General features: G+C 33.5%; 1 protein-coding gene across 4 annotated transcripts in view; it reads right to left on the bottom strand.

The window, feature by feature from the left end:
* tapas (tudor domain-containing protein 7 tapas) overlaps positions 1-21491 on the bottom strand; it is a 28861-nt gene extending 7370 nt beyond the window's left edge. The window contains exons 1-12 of one of the 4 annotated variants that reach the window (XM_074170893.1): positions 21447-21491; positions 17113-17265; positions 15798-15996; positions 13365-13905; positions 9725-9862; positions 9469-9655; positions 9261-9412; positions 3032-3196; positions 2726-2977; positions 2548-2665; positions 1217-1329; positions 783-1160 (exon numbers count right to left, since the gene is read on the bottom strand). In XM_074170893.1, the coding sequence (XP_074026994.1) occupies positions 783-1160; positions 1217-1329; positions 2548-2665; positions 2726-2977; positions 3032-3196; positions 9261-9412; positions 9469-9655; positions 9725-9862; positions 13365-13905; positions 15798-15996; positions 17113-17200 (2331 nt within the window). In that variant the 5' untranslated portion in view covers positions 17201-17265; positions 21447-21491. Of the gene's footprint in view, positions 1-782; positions 1161-1216; positions 1330-2547; positions 2666-2725; positions 2978-3031; positions 3197-9260; positions 9413-9468; positions 9656-9724; positions 9863-13364; positions 13906-15797; positions 15997-17112; positions 17266-18806; positions 18826-21327 lie in introns of those variants that run through there. The other 3 variants (XM_074170983.1, XM_074170846.1, XM_074170932.1) reach the window with 3 other exon arrangements.
* Between the last annotated feature and the right edge of the window lie 62 nt (positions 21492-21553).

Below are 21553 nucleotides of genomic sequence, written 5' to 3' on the forward strand. Positions count from 1 at the left end.
GAAAAATATCAAGAGGAGTGCCACAAGGGTCAATATTGGGGTCTCTTCTGTTTCTAATCTATATCAACGACCTGCCTCACGTGATGAACTCGTCAGATATAGAAACTATATTAAGAGTATTTGTTTCATTCTAGAGTTCTGTTAAATATCGTTGCAACAAACATGAAGTTGACGGTCACCTAAAAAATACAAATCCAAGTAAATTTTACAAATACACTTTAATTTGATAAAAAATACTCCAAACTGATTTGATTGTGGCTACTTCAAATACAAATTAAATCAAAATAGTAAAAATATGTATCATACGGGGGTAATTCAAAATTTTCCTAAGGAAAAAAAAAATTCGAATAGCAGGCCATCACTTCGTATCTGAACATAACTTTAATTCTAAGCAACCTTTCTCTTCAACATATTTCTATATTTTTTGGCCTATCCTGTATGGTGTTTGTCATAAAGCCATTTCAAGTACACTTGGTATAGTTTTGTAACATGCACCAACTTTTGTCAAGAATAAAATTTTCTGAGAAATCGATAATAAAAAAGTTTCCCATTTGTTGCAGACTTAGTGGACCAACACTATAGGATAAAAAAACTTTTGTCTAATTTCTTCTAAGTTTTCTATTTGTTACAATCGATTTCGGTTTATTAGACCATATTCAAAATGGTCTAATAAACTGAAACCGGTCGTAAAACAACCGGTCGTAAAACCGGTCGTATAGTCAATATAAATTTCTACAAAATAAATAGGTAATCAATCGAACAAGATAAATAGTATAACTCACTCTGACAGCCTGTGGTGGATACTGACTCAAAATATCACTCAGCGTTTCTAACGGATACAAAATTTCATCCTTCACATTGATGACGTCTGTGTGGCCATAATCAATGAAATGTATCTGGGCCAATTCCTCGTTTGGAGCCCAGTCGATCAATTCGATCCTGTGCCAACGACCATCAAATTTGTTCTTGCCAAAATAAAACTTTCCCTCGCTATCACGTTTCGTCACTGGCCTTATCAAATGAGTGGGAGGGTCTGACGTAATTTGTTTTTCAAGATCCTCCAGAAGTGTTTGGAGACTAAAATAACCGGGCGAACGGAGTTGAACATATATATCTCCATCATTCTCGATATTGGAAACGAAGACTTCCGTAATCATTCCCTTTTGAAAAAAAGTTTTAAAAAATATGGATTTATGACGAGCATACTGGAACTTACATTTTGGAGAACGGGAAGTGCAGATTCTATGGCTATTCGATGTATCATATCCTCATTTACTGACGTTCCTGTTTCAAGGTCGTACATATAAACAGGAATAATATCATTTTTAACTGAAAACGAAACTTTTTTTAGAAATCATCTTCAAATTGAAAAACTGAAAAATATTGGTGTTCGCGAAAAACATACAGTGTCACATATAGAGTGAAAATATAAAATCAGAAATGCATGGTATAAGAGTTGGCGGACTTCTCCAAAAATAGAAAACAATTTGTGTCAGTACAAGTCAACAGAAAAAATGAAATCTATAGAGTCATAAATATGGATGTAGAGGTGTAACGAATACTTGGTTCGAATCGTAGCTTTCAGGTCGGAGTCAAATGGTGAGGAAAACGGAACTCTCGGAAAACAGGGCCATTGAATCTGGTGTACCACAGGGTTCTGTGTTAGGCCCTATTCTATTTCTGCTATACATGAATGACATCTCTATGAGTAACATATCTGGTATCCATTTATTTAGATTACTTTTTGCTAGTTATATCTGCATCATATACAAAATTATTAGAAAGCAATTGTGCCTGAATAGTGAGCAGGAAATCAAATTACTTCAATAACAATGATTTATTCTTCAATGCAGACAAAACAGAAGTTATTCGTATTTACAATTGGCAAAACAGAATTATTATTACGGCCTGTTATCAGAAAAAAATGCATCTCCAGAAATTCGTCTTTGTTGTTTGCAAAGTTTATTGAGATAGATTATGATTTTCAGTGTATAGATGTTAATGTCAGTAATCGAATAATTCTTTAATCTTATTATACTCCTATTTTTTTTTATTTGTATCCCATTTCATATTTTTCACCAAGAGTTTGGCTGCAGATGTATAAAAAAAAATCAAACTAAAATAACTGTAAACAAATTAATAACATCGTAACATCATTGATGTATCAATAATCTTGAAGAGTACCCGAATCCATCATAGAGTATGCCGTTATTCCCGTTCTATAAAAATTATAGTCCTTTCATTCAGATTTTGTGCCATTTTCAAAAAATAGGGGATTTATGTTAGCACAACACTACCGAATGGCATTCTCTAAATGTTCTTTGTTTGCAAATGGTCTGTGCCTATACACTTTTTGTTTCAGATAACCCCATAGAAAAAAGTCCATTGGAGATAAGTCCGGTGATTTTGGTGGCCAATAATCTTCCCAATCACTTCAACCCAAAAAATCTGACTGAAGACACAGTTACACCTCTACCGTTTTGGAGAATAAACTCACAACAATGCAAAAATTATTCATTTGTCAATTGTACGTTAAAGCTTACTCACCTACGTTATCACTAGCCAATTCCAAAGTTACGAAAGTATATAATATTTGTTGAAGCACTACAGAGGAAGCGGAAATTTCATATAAATCCTCAAGGCCAAACAGCCGACAAACGAAAGCCTACAAAATAAGAAAAATATTCGGTGTGTAGTGATTTAAAAAAAAATTACAAAAAGGTACCTGCGCCTGTGACAAAGCGAATTCTTTTCGGAGTTCATAGACTTTATCGATCGGTACAATCATTTCATCTCCATAATCGATAAGGAAACAGGACACTTCACCCTCAACATTCGTAATTGCTCGTATCCTATACCAAAAGTTTTCGATTTGTGTAACATAGTATCTTTCAGGTGTAACTTCATCTACTCTATGATTGTCTTTATGGTTTGTGTAAAATTTCTCCATATCAGCCTCCATTTGGTTGAATTTAGTCTATAAAAAATAATCGATAACTACTGAACGAAAACTTGGAAAAAATTAACTCACACATTCTTCTGTTCCACACTGCCTGCACCAAATTTCGTTTGCGGCTATAACACAAGTAACTTCGGCAAATAATTTGCCATCTTCGACAAATGAAACAGTGTTTGCAGGTACTGAAACATCTGCCAAGTTTGCTAATAGTTTCCTCTGTTGTTCTTTCTGTAAGACCTATATGTTAGAAATACATTCTTTGTTAAGTAGGTTAGCCCAAAGCAATCCAAGCAGATGAAGACATCACATATTAATTCGGAACTGTTAGACTTCTATTGCTGACAAAATTGCATCCGGCTGAATTTTTTTGCGTGTAGCAACCACTGAAAAGTCTGAGCGAATCAGAGTTGAGAATTTTTACTTGATATGAAAGGTACAAAAAACAGGTTCAAATTTATTAAATCATCATATATTAAATCACGTTATTAAAGCTTTAATAAAGTCAGAGATATTTCAATTTCTATACATGAATATTATCCGAATGCCAAAGTTTCGAAAAATGGTAACTTTTCTGAAAAAAAGCATAACACCTTCCTTGTAGAAAATCTCGAATAAATTAAGAACTGAACACTCACTTTACAGTTCTGCATATATTGAAAAAACGCTTACTTTGCATCTTTCACATCAAATAAAATAAGCTATAGCGTAAAATTCAGTTAGCTGCAATTCGATCAGCAATTTGCCCCTGTGTAACATTCAATTTCTGGAGCAGATGATGTGTTAGGCCACTTTTTTTTGTACAACATCGTGAGATGAGTGTTAATGAACATGACAGCCACACACGATGATTGGTCGGATTTATTTGTGGGGCATGCTGCACAATCAAACAGTCCATATGTTATGAATTTCGCTGGTGAATGTTATACAAAAATTTCATTAGTTGTAAATATCAATGAACGAAAATAAGGCACTTGACTGTGAATTGTGATATTTTGGGCCGATACTAAACTCATTTTCATTTGGAATTGAAACCAGTTTGAGTAGCAACACTTTTACACTTTTACTTGGATGAATAATTTCATCATGATTCATCAATCTTCCTCATCGTATTAGTTTTAAAATGAATCAATTTCATTTTGAAAATTATGAGAGAGAACATAATATAAACTATCTTGAAATGCATATAATGCAATACAACACATTGACATTTCAAAAACTTATCATATCAGTTAGAAAAATGGCTTCGGTTAAAACTAAGATTTGAAGGAAATTGATAAAACTATCCGTGATAATAATTAAACAATTTTTATACTATGAATATAAACGGTAGATTCACCATATTTTTTTTTCTGTGAGGACTGTGGCAAAAAAAACATCGGTCAGACTGAGCGAGCCATTAAAACTCGTTTCAAAGAACACAAAGTACATAACCAATTTTGAGGACCACAAAAATATAGGGTCGCTTGGAGAACGGCCATTGGATTATTGAAAACTGTCTGAAATATCGGTAGATTTTTGGATGCTTTCGGAAGTCTGGAAATGACACAGGGGTCACATTCAACACGTCCCATTGTTCACCTTTTTGTGAATTACTCTGTTAGTGTGAACTTCCACAAGACCAGTTTCAGTGTTCTTCATCTCCAGAAGACATCAACCTAGTTGGTGAAATATGCGTCTAGAAGAGTATTGAAGTTTTGGTGTCCGGGAAAAGTGCTTCTTTTTGGATCTATGAATGTACACTTCTTACTATCTATTTATCATCTGTCTTCTTTCCGAGCTCGGCGTTCAGCGCCATTTCTCTCGAATATTGGTGGTTTTTTATCAATGGACTGCTCTACCTTGTTAGGAGCATTCTTCCCTTCCCGGTTAGTTGGTGCTCCTTTTCTTCGAATTTTTCATTCAAATGCAACTGTTTGTATGTGACATCATTGTAATGTTTTCATTTACAATGAATATCGTGACCCTCGATTATGGTTTTCAACAGTTCATTTGACGGTGCCCTACTTTTCTGCAGTTGTTGCAACATTTCTTCTAGAAAAATCTCGCTCAATTTATTGATTTAGTTCACTTTCTCTCTCAATGTCAATTCTTCAAAAAAAGTTGCTTTTCAACTGTATTTTTCTTCTTCCAGAAGCAATTTTTACGACCTCAAGCTCTAACGGAACTACCAAAACAGTATGTATTGATAGGTGTCGACTCAGGACCTACTAAATCTCGATCACCTTTGAGCCCTACAATATTCTCATGGTTCGAGAGTACTGTTAATGAAAGAAACTTCTGGTGCAGAATGAATAGAAACAATTATTGTTGTTCAAATCGCGTTTCCAGAGCTTTCATAACTACAAGTCAATCATTTCGGATGCTCTCGGGGAAGTTATCCAATATTCTCAATGGCTGGCTTTGCAGTCCAAGTAGTCCAGTGGTTTCTTCCTCTTCCATCTAACCGTTGGCATTGGCCGCTTTCTCAAATCATCAATGGTGGTACATGGTACTCATCATCCGAAGATCCAAGGTTCTACCTTGTTTATTGCCGTTGTTGGTGAGGCTATCCTTCTCAAGGAGGATAGTTTAGTTGGAAGTGAAATGTCCACCTCATTGAAATTTTTTATTTATCAGGAAATAATGCTGCTAAGAACATTAAACTATATTAAATGAACCGACAAGAATAACATCAAGATCACCTTCACTACTGGATAATATTTTTATGAACTTAGAAAATGATCATCTTGGAGAAGTTATTACCTCTGCATTATCCGATTATGAGACTCAAATGCTCAGAATTGAAAGATCAGGAAAAATTGAACCAAAAAAAACAAATACATGAAATAAGAAAAGGGTATTCTCAGATGCGCTGGGCTTGATCAATTGAAAAATGAATTGAGGAATATCAACATGTATCAAATTTATTCCTAAAAAGAACCAAATCAACTTTATTATTTCACTGGAGTCCTCAGACAACTAATGAATATAGTCACCTCACTAAAATCTTGTAAAGCAGACACCAACTTGAAAAATAGAGATTGGATTACTATAGGAATAAAGACATCAAGCAAACGTAAACAACATTTTAAAAGATTTGGCAATATTTTTAAAAAAGTAGTTAGAGAAGCAAAACAACGCCGTAATAAAAATTAGATTCAATAATTCACTAATAAGTCCAAGGCAGTATGGAATCTGGTCAAATCTATTACTGGTTCGGACACTCTTTCTCCCAACAGATTCAAAAGAAGTTTATGATACTGTTCTGAAGTTAAAAAATAGTAAAGCACTAGATGAAGATGAAATACCTACTAAATTACTGAAACATGTAGCATATGAGATATGCTACATAATCAACTTATCATTTTTGACAGGTATTTTCCTGATAATCTTAAAATTGCACATGCCAAAGTTATCTTCAAAAAGGGAAATGAACATGAAATAATCAACTGAAGGCCCATTGCAATATTGTCAAATGTTGGTAAAATCTTTGAAAAAATAATATACAATAGACTGATCACGTATCTAGAGAATAAAAATCTTCTAAGTGATATGCAGAATGGATTTAGAAGAAATCTACTACTTGAGCTAACTATCAAGCTTTATGTAAATTGAATCTATTAATAGTAAAAAGGCTACAACAGCTGTCAATCTGGACTTGTCCAAGGCTTTTGACAGTGTTGACCATAGACTAATGGTCACAAAACTGTCGTTCTACGGTATCAGAGGGCTGCCACTCGAACTACATCCTATTTGAAAAATAGACAGCAATGTGTTACTGCAAGAGATACTGATGGAAATCTAATGAAATCAGAAATGCTATATATTGTAAGAGGTGTACCCCAGGGGTCAGTGTTGGGCCCACTACTATACATTCTTTGCAATAACAATGTGCCTGAAGTTGTTGATGAATACATGGTTCAGTATGCCGATGACTGTTCTGTGGTTTTCAGTTCAACCGATCACAACTACCTACAGGCAAATATATTTTTCAAGCTAAAGATTCTGGAGCAGTACTTTACATCACACAATCTCAAAATGAGCAAAAGAAAGACACAAATCAAATCTTTTACATAAAACGGCCCAAATATTACTCTTAGTGACAGTGTAACTATTTTACTATCAGTGACCCAACTTTCCTTTCTTGGAATTATAATTGACTCAAAGCTGGACTGGAAGAGTGACATAGATAAAGTGGCAACACAAATGTCAAGGTACTGCTTTGCCCTGAAAATAATTACACAAAATATATCCGCTGAGGCTGTGATGTTGTCATATAATGGTTATATTCAGAGTCACATCAGACATGACATTATGTTCTGGGGAATGTCTGCACATACACAAAAAATATTAATATTGCAAAAACGGTGTCTCAGAAAAATATTCAACCTTTCTCAGAGAGAAAGCTGTAAAAAAATATTCGTAGAGAAAAAAATATTAACACTAACAGGTCTCTATATTTATGAATCTGTGGTATTTGTCAAAGAAAATATATCTCTTTTTGCGACTCATGATAGGAACCATACCCACAACACACGAAACAAAAATAACCTTTTGAATATAAAGACACATTTGACCTATCTTCAAAAAAATATACCTCTTTCAATCATTAATAGTTATAACAAGATACCTGAATTTCTCAGAACTTTGTCTTGTATAATCATGAAGAATAAATTGAAAACTTTGCTTCTCTCCAAAGCTCATTATTCGCTGGAAGAATTCTTCAATGATAATTTAAACTGATGTTGTTCGCGTTGAATATTTCATGTCGTATCATTCTGCATCACGAATTTCTTTCGTGATTGATTAAACACCAACTTGCTATTGTTTTATTTTCAGCTTCTAGAATATACTTATCGTATGCAAATTTTTTGGCAAGAATTAGATTTTTTTCGTAATCTTTTTTGAAATCTTTATAAACGCTTAAGTTCGTCGGGTCTTTGGTTGAATCACATATAGTTTTTATACCCACAGCAAGTGGATGTGATATACACAGATTTTTCCAAAGCATTTGACACAGTTGATCACAGGATTCTCTGTGCAAAATTGGAGGCAATCGGTTTCTTTGGGAATTTATTGAAATGGCTCACAAATTATCTATGTAACTGAACACAAGTTGTAAAAATTAAAGGATTTATATCTCAACAAATCTCTGTTAGCTCAGGAGTTCCACAAGGAAGCCATTTATGGCCATTCCTATTTAATATCTAATGGTGTGTAGACAATGATATGGATGTGAATGTGTCTAAATACAAAAGTATGTCTTTTTCTAGATCACTTACTCATTACAACAATATGTATACTATTGCAGGCAAACTATTAAAATCGGTGAAATCCATACAAGATCTTGGTGTAGTAGTGGATGTCAAAATGGATTTTCACCTGCAGTATGAACAGATCTCTAGCAAAGCAATGAAAATGTTAGGCTTTGTATGCAAGACTACAAAAGACTTCACCAACATTAATTCTATTAATTTATTGTATTTCGCTTTGGTTAGATCGATTACAGAATATTGTAGCTGTGTTTGGTCACCAACTTATGAAATTCATAAGTACACTATAGAAAAAGTACAAAACAAATTTATAAAATATATCGCCTTTAAGTTGTCTACACCTCTCAGTGATCACTCTTTTTCAGAAATTCGGTCTGTAACTGGTTTACCGAAACTTAGTTTACGCAGAGATCATATAGATATTATATTCCTTCATAAATTGCTTAATTTTAGAATTAATTGTTCAACTCTGCTTGTCCAAGTAAATCTTCATGTTCCCTCTAGAAAAACACGAAATAATCTAACCTTTGCAATAGATTACCATAGGTGTAACTATGGAATGCATTCTCCTTTATCAAGAATAGTCACAAACGGGAATAATACAAAATTCGATCTCTTTCATATTTCCGAGGATATTCTTAGAAATAAGTTAAGATATACTTATTCTTAAATTGCAAGTATCTGTCATTTACTTTTATTCTCGCTTCATTTCAATTCTCTACTATAACTGTTTAAATTGTTATTAAGTATAATTAAATTAGATAAGATTAGTGTTAACAATCTGATATTTGTATAACTTATATTAAATGGGAGTTATCCGTGAATAAATAAATAAATAAATAAATTAATATATTTCTCTGCGACCTTAGTTCACTGGTGAACCAGACTATGTTAAAAGGACAATTATTGTGTTGCTTTTCAAACTGGCACAGTCATAAGGCTCATAAGCACTCTGAAATCTAGAAAAACCAACTGTTTTCACATTATTCTAAGTTATTGCAAATCACCAACAATGAAAGCTATAAAAGTACGCATTTTGAAAATCTTACTTCGCCGGGTTCACAGTGGTTCAAAATGTACTTCTCTGAAGATTTCTGAATTTGAATGCATGGACTACTATCGATAACTTTCAACCAGTCATACGGCAACTGTTCATTATATTTGTCGGTATAAACAAGTTCAAGCTGTGATGCCCAAATACCTGAAAACAACTTATATTCTTTCCCAATTTCATATGAATTCAAATCAAATGATTACCGTAGGGGTGTTTTTCAAGCAATGGAGGTATCCGTTCTAGAATATCCCTGTCATTTGCTAACAAGAGTGGCTTCTTTTTTTTCAACTTGGAAGAAAGATGTTCAAGGGCTTCTTTAGAGCATTGTACCTCGGCCTCTAAAGGAGTACTGAATTCCTTAGGATAGCTTGTGAAGGATTCATTGGCAACCTACGAAAAAAAAATGCATTTTTAGGTTTGGACTGAATATAATGAGTTCAGATTATTTTTGAACTTTACCTTAATTAGGCAGGTATACAATCTGTTCATTTTCGTTTTCACTTGCTTCACAGAAACGTCAACTTCACCCAAATTGTGATATTTCGCAAACCTCTTCAAATCGGATATCGGTTCTCCTGTAAGAACTAATTCTGGAACCTAAAATAAATTTCAAAAAATGATGTAAAATCTGAAAATGGCGAGAAAATGAAAATCACCTATTTACGACAACATTGCTGTCTGGGGTGTTGCAACTGAGGTGGACAGAATTTTCATAAAACAGAAAGCATTACTGAGGCTAATTTTCAATTTAGATTAGAGAACGTCATGTAAAGATTTTTCGTCAAAATAAAATACTAACTATTGCCTGTTTGTTTATTCTAAAAACATCGACATATATCAATGAAAATAGAAGGCAACTAGAGTCGAGATCGGAAGTCCATAATCATTATACTAGGAATAACCATATGCTCATCACCCAAAAACACCATCACGCAAAGTATAAAAAGTCTCCTATGCCTGCTGGTATCCGTCTCTTTAATATACTGCCATGCGATATGAAGACACTGCCACCTCAAGTTTTTAAAAAACAGTTGAAAGTGTGCGTAGAAAAAGATTTCTACACACTAGATGAATTTATATTTGAAGTTGGTAATGTCAGATCACTGTCATTGTGACGTATATATCGTAACATGTTGTTTATTTATCTATTTCTATTTTTAACTTATATTTTAATATGTATATGTTTGTTTTACAATGTGTGTCACGTTATTTTTTTATTCAAATGACATCTTATAATCTTACACATTTATATTATACCTGAGAAATATGATCTGTCCCATCTACATAATGTAGCACAAAAGACTTATTAATCTATCTCACGTAAACTCAAATTATGTATGTGTGGCAGAAATCCCCAATGAAAAACAAAAAACCCAGCTGAAGTGAAACCCTCAGGCGCCTGTGCAATGTCTTCCATTTGGAAGATTTGTTCCAAGTAACTTCCAATTTATGAAAAGCTGAAACAAACTTCATTTGGTCGGGATGACCACCAATAGACCGGTTCCAGAGTACTAACTCCTCTTTAGTACCAGGAGGGTCATTTTCAGACAGAACAAACCGTCTGAATATCCCGAACAAACAAAACTAATTCCAACCAGTCATAAGCTAGCCCTATCTGCAGTTGATTCAGTAGGATGTACCACTGCGTCACCTGCAGACAAAGTTCAGAAACAACTTCACAAACACATACTGCGGAGTGGGAGTCAGAATAATTAACATATTCCGGAGAGGAGCATATGACATACTCAACTTCAGGTGAACCTCAACCTCATGTGAATCTACAATTTTGTAGGTACGTGTGGCAGATACCCGACATAAAAACAATAATTAACCCAGCTAATGCCGCGCAGAAAGCTGAAGTAAAACCATCAAGCACCTGTGCAACGTTTTCCATTTGGAAAATTTGTTGCAGGTAACTTCCAATATATGAAAAGCTGAAACTAGTTTCATTTGGTCGGAATAAACACCGACATACTGGTTTCTGAGTACCAGGAGGGTCATTTTCAGATGGAATGAACCGTCTAAATATCCCAAACAAACAAAACTGTTTCTAACTAGTTCTGAGCTAGCTCTAACTGCAGTTGAATCAGTAGAAATTTCCACTGCGCTATCGGCAAAGTCCGGAAACAACTTCACAAACACATACTGCGGGGTGGGAGTCAGAATAATAAACATATTCTGGAGAGGTGCTTATGATATACTCAAGTTTACGTGAATATACCTTACCCGTGTCTCTCATGTGAACCTATGATTTTGTAGGTATCTGTGGCAGATACCTGACGGAAAAACAACAACTAACCGAGCCAATGCCGCGCAGAAAGTAAAACCCTCGGACACCTGTGCACCGTCTTGCATATATAGGGGGTTTTAGCTGCTTGGTGTGTCCAAATTGTTTAGACTCTCCTTATAAATTACATTGCTGAATTAAGCTCCTTACTCAAATTACATATTTGTGCCTTCTAATTTAGTTTTGATAGCATTAGCCTTTGGGTGTGTGCATGAGTATATTTGCATTAAACCAAATATCTGCTTGACTAGACCTCGCTCTGTCTGTTGTCTTAGGTAGCTTTCATCTTTACCATTTACTAGAAAAATTGTGTCATCTGCACTTGCCCCGATATGTTCCATGATATGAAGGTCATTTGTGTAAATAATGAACAGCATTGGCCCTGAAATAGAACCTAAGGTACTCGTTGAGTTACTAGAACTGTCTGAGAAAGTGAAGTTTTCCACCATGCCGTTTTAAAATGTTTCGACAGATATGACTCAAGCAGTTTATATGGAATTCCTTCAACTCTATAGTACAAACACTTCTCTAGTAGTATGTCATGATTCACAGTATCAAAAGCTTTTCTTTAATCATAGCTCAATATTTGGAAGTCCTCTTAATCATCAATGGCATCTATGATTTTCTGGAAAATCTCTATCATTGACATCAATGTAGATTTTCTTTTCTGATATTCATACTGAGAGCTGTTGGAAAATGCTGAGATGTGAAAGAAATGGGCTAAACTCTTTCTGATCACCACTTCAAAAATCCTTTTGTTGAAGTTGAAAAAGAAGTCAAAACTGTCAACTTTTGCATCCAATCTGAGAGCTATTATTTTTATGATAGCTTGTACTCAATACATTGAAGAAAAATAGACTATACAAAACTTAGTTGTTGGCAATTTCCTAGATTTTGCTATCAAATGATGACATATACTATGGTTTGATTGTTTTCATTGTTAACATGTTGTTTATTGCCAAGTTTCAATAAAGTACTATAGGAATAGTTGTTTCCACAACTAATTAATCGTGAGTATTTCATATTTTACAGTGAGTAAATTTTATAACGTGATTATAAATTTTAACCTCAAATTGAGGATGGTTCTGTTTAATGTTCCGCATACGCCAGATATGGGAGTTGAAAAATGGAATATAAAATTTTTGGAAAAGAAAGTTTTTGGCTTTCAACTACTCCATCTTGATACAAAAAAAAAGATGGAGTAGTAGAAAGCCAAAAACTTTCTTTTCCAAAAATTAATCACTCCTAAAAATATAACCCCTTCAATTGGAATATAAAATATTTTAATGCAGAATAATTGATAAAGTATTGACAAATTTTATGACACTGAGTCAAAACCATAACATAAGTATTCAAAATTAAGGAATTTAAAAAATTAAAGCAAAAGTTAGGTTTTTTAGTATTAGCCACATTGTTTCCATTAGGTTGTTGACTAATATCAGATACACAAATTGATGCATGTGTATTCTCTTGTTAACCTGACTGTAGCTATGTATATATAAGAAGCATAACCTAGTTTAAATTCAGTTTGTATCGAAGGAGCTATTGTATAGTAAAACACCTGTTGAGGTTTTATAAACTGTTCATAGTAAAAATCTCACAATATGTGACTACTTTCGGTTTAAATATCACTCACAAAACTAATAATAACATACAATGTTGCACAATTACTTGTTATGACAGCCCCAGTTCCTACACAGTTCGAACCATGCAAAAAAAATAACAAAAGGTTGTTTTTCTCCTTTTTGTACAAACTCAAAAGGTGCCCCACGTCATAATCTTTGGAGAAAACTAATATATCTAAAAACTTACCGTATTCAACCGTGGTTGATAAACAGATGTTTGTGAAGGAAATATCGAAGAGAATGGTTGTTGAGTTGATGGTCCCTGAGGCAGAGGCTGCTGAAAAATTGGTTGCATTTGGGGTAAACCACCAGCTAGAGGTAAATCTGCAGTAGGACTGCTATTTCCACTATCTCTATCCAAACTCATTTCCGACATTTTTTTCGATATTCTCTGCCTACAACTGCTTATTTTCGACACTTCCTCTTCCTTCCTATTATTCGATAACGAGTTCACTTGCACCTTTGAAGAATGTTCGTTTGTGAAGACTCTTCTATCAGAAATTGGTTCGGCCACTTGCAACCTGGAGCTGAGTTGAGAGTTTTGTCTGTGCACCGTTCTGTACGACTGCGAATGGACCGCTTTCTGTTCACGACCGACGTTGACAAACTGATTGTGAGATACTGCAGCGGGTCGAGATGAAGTGTGATATTTTTTGTTATTTTGCCCAGCATGCTTGGGACGCCAGCGAGAAGTCGTGGCCGGTCTGCCTTGGTAACTGAATTTGTTCCTTAAAATATCATAAAATTAGTTAAAAAATCAAATGAGTAATTATCTAAAACTTATGACAATTGAAACATGAATTTGTAGCTGTTATCATGAAATAAAATTAATTCTAATGCGAAATTATCGTCCAGTAACAGTCCCGTATGGGCTATCAAAATATTTATATGTATTCTTAGACCGACTTACTTCATTTTTAAATACACACAATATATTGACGTGTATGCAGCATAGGTTTCAGGAAAGAAAGTCAACAACTACTGCAATTTTTTCATTAGAAGCAGTAAGGAAGCTGCCCATACAGCTTATCATGCAATGTTTCATAGTTCCTTAATTTATGGATTGATAAACTGGGGCACATCTGTTCATATCTCAAGAATATTTAAAATTCAAAAAAGAGCAATCAGAGCTTTAGCTGGAATAGGTCAAATGGAGAGCTGTAAGAATTGGCTTATTAAGTTCAATATATGTAATCATGTGTAATATACTGCGATTTGATACACATTCAAGAAAATTTACAAAAGTTTACTACAAGCGGTAACAACCATTCGTATAATACTAGGAACAAGGATAATATTAGAGCGCCAAACCAAAGACTAGAAATAACAAGGAGATGTAACTCATACATACCATTGTACAACTCACTGTCCCAATCAATGAAAAATGCAACCCTAGCTAATTTCAAACGGAAACTGAGAAAAAATCTCTCAGAATATGCTTACTATGATGCGTCTGACTTCAGCTTTATAGAGTGACTATCGTAAATGTCTCTATGTATCCTTATTTTTACATTTTTACATTTATGTATATATTTATTTACTTTATTTTGTGCTTGAATCATATACAAATTTTATGTAGTACCTACTCCATTTCGGTAATTTTAATTGTAATTTACATTTATTTTATACATTACTAGTTGTTGCCCGTGTAGAATTTGGTAGTTGCAGTACTAATTAGTACTATGTTGCTGTATCGCTGCTGTTCCAATGTTTTGACGTAATGTTTCTGATTGTTTTAGTTTTTAAGCCTGTTTTGTCAACATATAAAATTTTTTATCACAGACTTTTACCATAAACTTTTTGAAGTGTGCTTGAGCCATATTAATATCTTGTTCTAAATTCTTGACCTTTATGTTAATGTTTCAGATTGTTTTAGTTCTTAAGCCTGCTTTGTCAACAAAACCTAAACTTTTATGACAATACAGCATTTCTGACTCTGACTCAGAATTAACGAACTTAGGTGTGCACAGCGTTATAGAACAGTGCTTCCAAAAAATTGTTCTACAGCGCGATCTAGTGGCGAGTTACAGAAAAATTGATAGCCTAAAAACCTTCTCTATGAAAAATTACTTATACCTGTCAAGTTTCATCACGATCAGTTGAGCGATGTAGAAGTTTATCACTTACCAACCAAACAATCAACCAACAAACATCCATTTTTATATATTAGATTGACTTGTCATAGCACTAAGGTGTAATAACTTGATCAATAAAAAACCTAACCTAATATATCTGTTAAAAAAAATAAGGGGAATTTTCATTTTTCTCAAAAAAAATTCAATTATTCATCCCTTTCTTTTTTGTCCTCTTCAAAGTAGTCCTCCTCAGATATGCACTATTTGGTTTGTACTTGAGCTCTCTCGGAGATTCAGTTTTAATCTCCTCAATTGTCGCAAAACGCCGTCCTTTCATGGGTATCTTCAATCTTGGGAACAGGAAGAAAAAGTCGCTGAGGGCCAAGTCTGGTGAATATGGTGGCTGAGGTATGAATACGGTGTTGTTTTTGGCCAAAAAATTATGAGAAAGCAATGAAAAGTGAGCAGGTGCATTATAATAATAATAATGTCCGACTATAGAATCTCTTTCAAAATTTTATAAATGAAAAATTATAATAACTCACTTTGTTCTTTTACCAGTCTTCTGAGCTGCTACCATCTTACTGATATGAGCAGATTCCTCAATAATTAAAGCAGATACTAATTTCTCTCCATTGCTCACAGTTAACGTGAGAGTGGGATCTGACCGTATAAACTCTTCAAGGTTTCTGAATCCTAATATGGAATAAGGTATTCTTTCTCCTACTACAGTTTTGTAATCATCTGAAATTGAATTTTGATATGAGAACATAGGCTTTAAAGGCTAGAGTCATGATTAATGAGATTAAAATCCGGGCTGGAAAGCCATGTTCAAATGGATCCTGAAGTACCAATCGTTAAGACCATTTAAGCCAAATAATTAACTACCCAAGACTATCAGGTCGGCCAAGGACAAAAATGAACTTGTAACATCCGCCGGTGCTTACAGGATTATCTGTTCCTTTGACTCAGTTTACATTATTACTACCAAAAGTAGTGTCAACAGTTGGATACGAGAACACAAGCTAAGCTTTCACCTCATGCAAGCAGAGGAATTTCCAATTGTGGAACAATAAAATACAAAGAAACTGCTGTCCTGCCTAATTTAACCACGCACGACTTCACAGGAAAGCTGTGAAGGATGAAAGGTGTACAGTTCAACAGAATGTGGCATCCAGTTATCAAGAAGGCCAGAAATAGATATAATCGAGATGTACTGAAATACCATGCCGTAAACACTGGAATATTTTGACGAAAACTCTACGGCACAACTCATTTTTCATAAAATAAAGAGATCCAATGTACTTTGGCATTACATTCACAGAGGCTCTAAGCGCACACCAATGTTTACGTTTGGAAACGATTCTTGTTCCATATATCAACATGTCTACAAAGATGGGTCAATTTCATTTTTTGCGTCGAGAGATTTCGACAAAACAAAAGCGAATTGGAAAAAACAACTATGCATCTTCACTAGAACGCAACTCACACACTAGCATACCTGCCAATGAACGTGGACCAATCAGAACAAACTAGTAACACTGCGAACCAATTGGTGGAACAACTTAGTAACAGTGCTGACCAGTCAGAATAACCTAGCAACAGTGCGGACCAATCAGAACGACCCAGCAAAATTACGGACTAATCAGGAGTGAGGATTAACATGTACATCCTTCCGTCGCCCCCACCATTACCCCCACCACTCTCTGAAATAATAAATATGAGTGAACATGTAGCTCATCAGTCAGTCGTTTCCGAGACTTCGAGGCACAGTTATCTTTATGTTATAAAAAATATTATTTTGTAATATTATTGAGGACCAGCAACTCAGCAAAAATGGTGCAAACCATTTAAACTTACCGTCAAGCATCCTGAGCGGCATTTTTTGTTTGTTTGAAACGAGACACGCCCTTAATTGCCTCACTACAGTTTCCTTCGATCTTTCCATTTTTGTATATAAAATACTTATTCTATCTGTAAAATAGTTGAGAAACGAGCTCAAGCATCACAAACCTGAAAAAAAGTAATTTAATATCATGTATAAGTTGGTAAAGAAAAATAACTTTGTTTGGTGAATAGTTGTGGCAATACAAATATTCGTTAATTACAAAATGAGTTTTATAAAATAAAATGACCATTATGTTTTATGAAATGTTCTCTTAAGCACTACTCCAATACATACATTTTGCACTGATTATAGGAGAAAATTGCACAGATTACAGGAGAAAATTGTACAGATTTCCAATAGTTCAATGAGAATATCGAAAATACAAAGCAAAATAACAAACAGCTCCATAAAAACGACCAGAAAATGATAAATGTGCCCTGGTTTCATAAACAGATTTATATATTTTCACGTTTTTCAAGGTTGTCAAACAAAACCACAGAGCAAATCTTCATCTTGTTCTTCTATACATAGATGTGTAGATCATGCAAAAAAGCAATTTTTCAGACACAAACCGGAAGAAAAAGCCCTTATGTCTGAAAGTTACTTTTTTGCACGATCTACACATATATGTATAGAGTTACTTCTTTGGAAATTGATTACTTCCTTCCTTTTGTATCAGGATGGAGTAGGAGAAAGCCAAAAACTTTCTTTATCAAAAATTATTCACTCCTAAAAATATAACCCTTTCAATTTAAACAGTTTAAAGATTATGAATGTGCTGTTTTGGTAAAAGATGATAAGGAAATAGCTGAACATTCAACATAAATTTTCTAGATAGTATTCCTGACTCAGAGTTGACTATTAAGATTTAATAACATGAAGGTCACATGATTAATAATTGTACAAGAACCATTACATATTACGACAAACTGTGCAAATCAAAATACTGTTATAGAAATTATTTACGAAAAATACTATTTTGAAACAAAAATATCATGTAATGCTTTCACAGGCATAGCTGAAGTACAAGCAATATCAAAAGACACTAGAGACTCAACCTATGCAGAAATATACACAATTTATATAAGCGTTTCTTATGAATAGGCAAAAAAATAATTTGGCATTCTACTTCTCTAGCATTAAACAAAAAATGTGCTGATGAGATGATAAGATAATTGTCTCGTCTCGAAACTTCGAAGTAAACCATTTTAGATGATGATGTTACATGTAAGGGACATGTTACACTAATACTATTTCATATATCGCATTGTGCAGCATTCCTATGAATAATATCTGTTTCGATTCTGCTTCATGAATACTCAGCATAGACAATGGAAATATAATATTCTCAAATGTTGATTTAGAATTCTGATTAATTTGCTAATTCAAGGAACTTTTGTATGTTTTGAAATTGATTAGCTTAAAACCCCATTTATGTTAAATCAACAAATAACAATGGGAAACAGTTTAAATTTGGTTACTCTGGAATGTAACAGTGATCACTTTGATTCTGTACTTGCCACACCTGACTTCCTCATTTGAAAAGTCACTTCCACAAAAATTTAATAGCACTGTATACTCAGCTGGTTTTCCTGATAATTATGTAAATAAAACTATAATTCGTGAGATATCCCTTATCGACAAACTAGATAAGAACAATAATAACCTATAACTTTTCTTGAATATATGCAGGGAATCACAGAAACATGCAAACTGCATAAAAAATACACAGTGATACACCACTTGGCCTTGGAAATTCGAACTTTGGCATAGAGCTAGATAATATTCATTATAAAAACTTTAATATACAGGTTGATCTAAATTGAGGACACCTTTAGTAACTTTTTTATTATTGGACATGTGAAATAGTCAAAATTGGCAAACAAGTGGTATTTTTTAAACTCATTATGATGCAAAAAAACAAGTTAATTTTTGATTGAAGTGCTTTTTTATAAAGAAAAGCCATGTATGTAATATAGTCCTGGTAGAAAATGATATTTCAATTGAGTAGGAACGTGCAGAAAGGGTGCATTTTTTTGTCAATTGCATATATTTACAAAAATTGGGTTCTTTCACATAGATATTTCAAAATCCATAATAAAGGGAACATATCGAGATTTGCTATTTGGATAAAAAAATAAGAAGATAGAAATGTAGAAAATTTTTTTGGTGTTTGAAGTTTACCAAATTTCTCTTAAAATAAATCATGACACCTGAACTTTAGTTAAACTATAAAACGTAAAAATAAAAAATATTTCAAAACAAGTATTATGTTTTAGTCTATTTAACATTTTGAGGTGAGGCAAATATAATATTTTCAGTTTTGGGTCAACTGTATTGAACATTTTTCAAAAATCTTAAAAAAGCTTTCAGTTTTTTCTAACTGAGAATTTGATGATGTAAAAAATCAACATCTTCCCTGAAGGAATAAAACTTCAGTGATATCGGAAAGTTTATTGTAACTAAAATTGAGTTACATGGAACTGATTAATTCATACTCTCTTTAAAGAGTAATACATTTCAGCATTTAATATTCTTCTACAGTTTTAAACGGAATGTTTGGTATGTATTATGGTCCCATTGTGTTTTCAACTGAATTTCTTTTTCACATTGGCATGAATATTAAGTGATATATTCATTAAATTTTATTCAATACTCTATGGCTCTGATGTACATAAGCAATAGTTAGAATGAGTTCGGTCAGTTGCAGTATTTCGCAGTATTGAATCTCATTCAGAATAAAGTTGAATTCCCAAGTGGTTTTTCTCTTACAGCAGACATACTGAAATCATTATCTAATATTAAACATTTCAATTTTTTTAGGAATCACACGTTAAAAGATAAGACCTCGTTAGTCCTTAGCTCGCATAAGTTTCGACTTCTGATGGTTGTCGTTCGTGGGGGTGCAACAGCTCGTTAACGGAAAAACATATTTTGAAAATTTTTTTTTAATTATTCAAGTGTTATTAAAAATTTTCACTTTGATTATCTGATTAACTTTCCCCGGCCGGTACCGTCTCAATCTTCAAAAATATTCATTTAAATTACAAGCTGTAAAAGGCCATATTGATGTATAAAATGCATGATGTATTTGAGGAACTTAATCGGATAAGGATTAACGCTGTATTGCCCAAAATCGCTTTGTAACTAAGCCATTATTTCTCGAGGATAAAAAAAATAGTTATTGTGGGTTATCCCTAAGAGATAAGCATATACCATTGTAGGTATTGTAGACCTTTTTAAGGTCCACAATCACTTTATCTATTTGAAAAAATCCGCATGAAAATCCGTTGCATAGTTTCAAAGATCTAAGCATACATAGGGACAGACAGCGGGAAGCGGGTTTGTTTTATACTATGTTGTGATAAACTATGAAAAGAAACATCTAGGTCCTAACCTACACTAAAATACAGTTTTTCCTCAAAAAATGAAGTCTAGTTCAACAGCTGACCTCAGTATGTTTTGTCTTACTTTATGGGGATGTTACACCTAAAAGATGAAATATATTTCTCTAGAAAAAAATTAGGAACAAGCTCAAATGGATTCTGAAATTCTCAAAATATTGACTGACCAAAAATGTTCAAGATACAACAAAAAATCTTTTAGAGTATATCAATAATTGCTTTTGAATAGAAGTGTCCATAGAACTGTTGAACTGGAATGAGATGTACTTTGAAGATGGCTGAAAATGAAAAACCAAACAAAATCATTCAACCACATCAAGAGAAAGTGTTGGTTCCACTTTAACATTCCCAACTCAAGTGGTGTCAGTGCATAACTGACAAATCAAAATACTTATAGCTGCAAGAGGACAGTAATTAGAAAGACCATTGAACCAGGCAAAGAGAAAGTGCAAGTTGTATACAGAAATAATTTCTTATCACTTCAAACTTAAGTGGTGCCAATAAATAACTGTCAAATAATTTATACCTGAAACACTGAACATAAATTAAATGTTGGGTCAAGTTGAAGGATTTATTACCCCCGTCTTCAGTGGTGTATATATGGAAGAATACTTATTTTTGGTGATAAATTGGTTCTAACTATAAAAAAATTTCATATATATTTATGAAAGAATGTGTAGAAATTTCCTAGAAAGTATGTAAAATTCATATTGGAAGAGACTATCTAACCTAGTTAAGATATGTCAATAGGTTACTGTTATTTATCTCATACAACATACGTACCCACAAAAATAAATGGTTTATTTCTTTATTTTCAGTTTTTTGTCACTATTTATACTTCCACAAACTATCAATTCGTACAAAAGCTGGCAAAATCAAAACACTCTAGTCCTAAAAATTACCATTTGAAAACACCAACTCACAAGCGCTGCATAGCCACAGACAACCTACAAAACGAAAACATCGTTCACAAAACGATAAAAAATATAACCACACAATAGATGACAGT

This window comes from Leptinotarsa decemlineata, unplaced genomic scaffold (assembly GCF_025532065.1).
Source record: "Leptinotarsa decemlineata unplaced genomic scaffold, Ldec_3_MD MMD2_P_RNA_scaffold_1, whole genome shotgun sequence".
Lineage (NCBI taxonomy): Eukaryota > Metazoa > Arthropoda > Insecta > Coleoptera > Chrysomelidae > Leptinotarsa > Leptinotarsa decemlineata.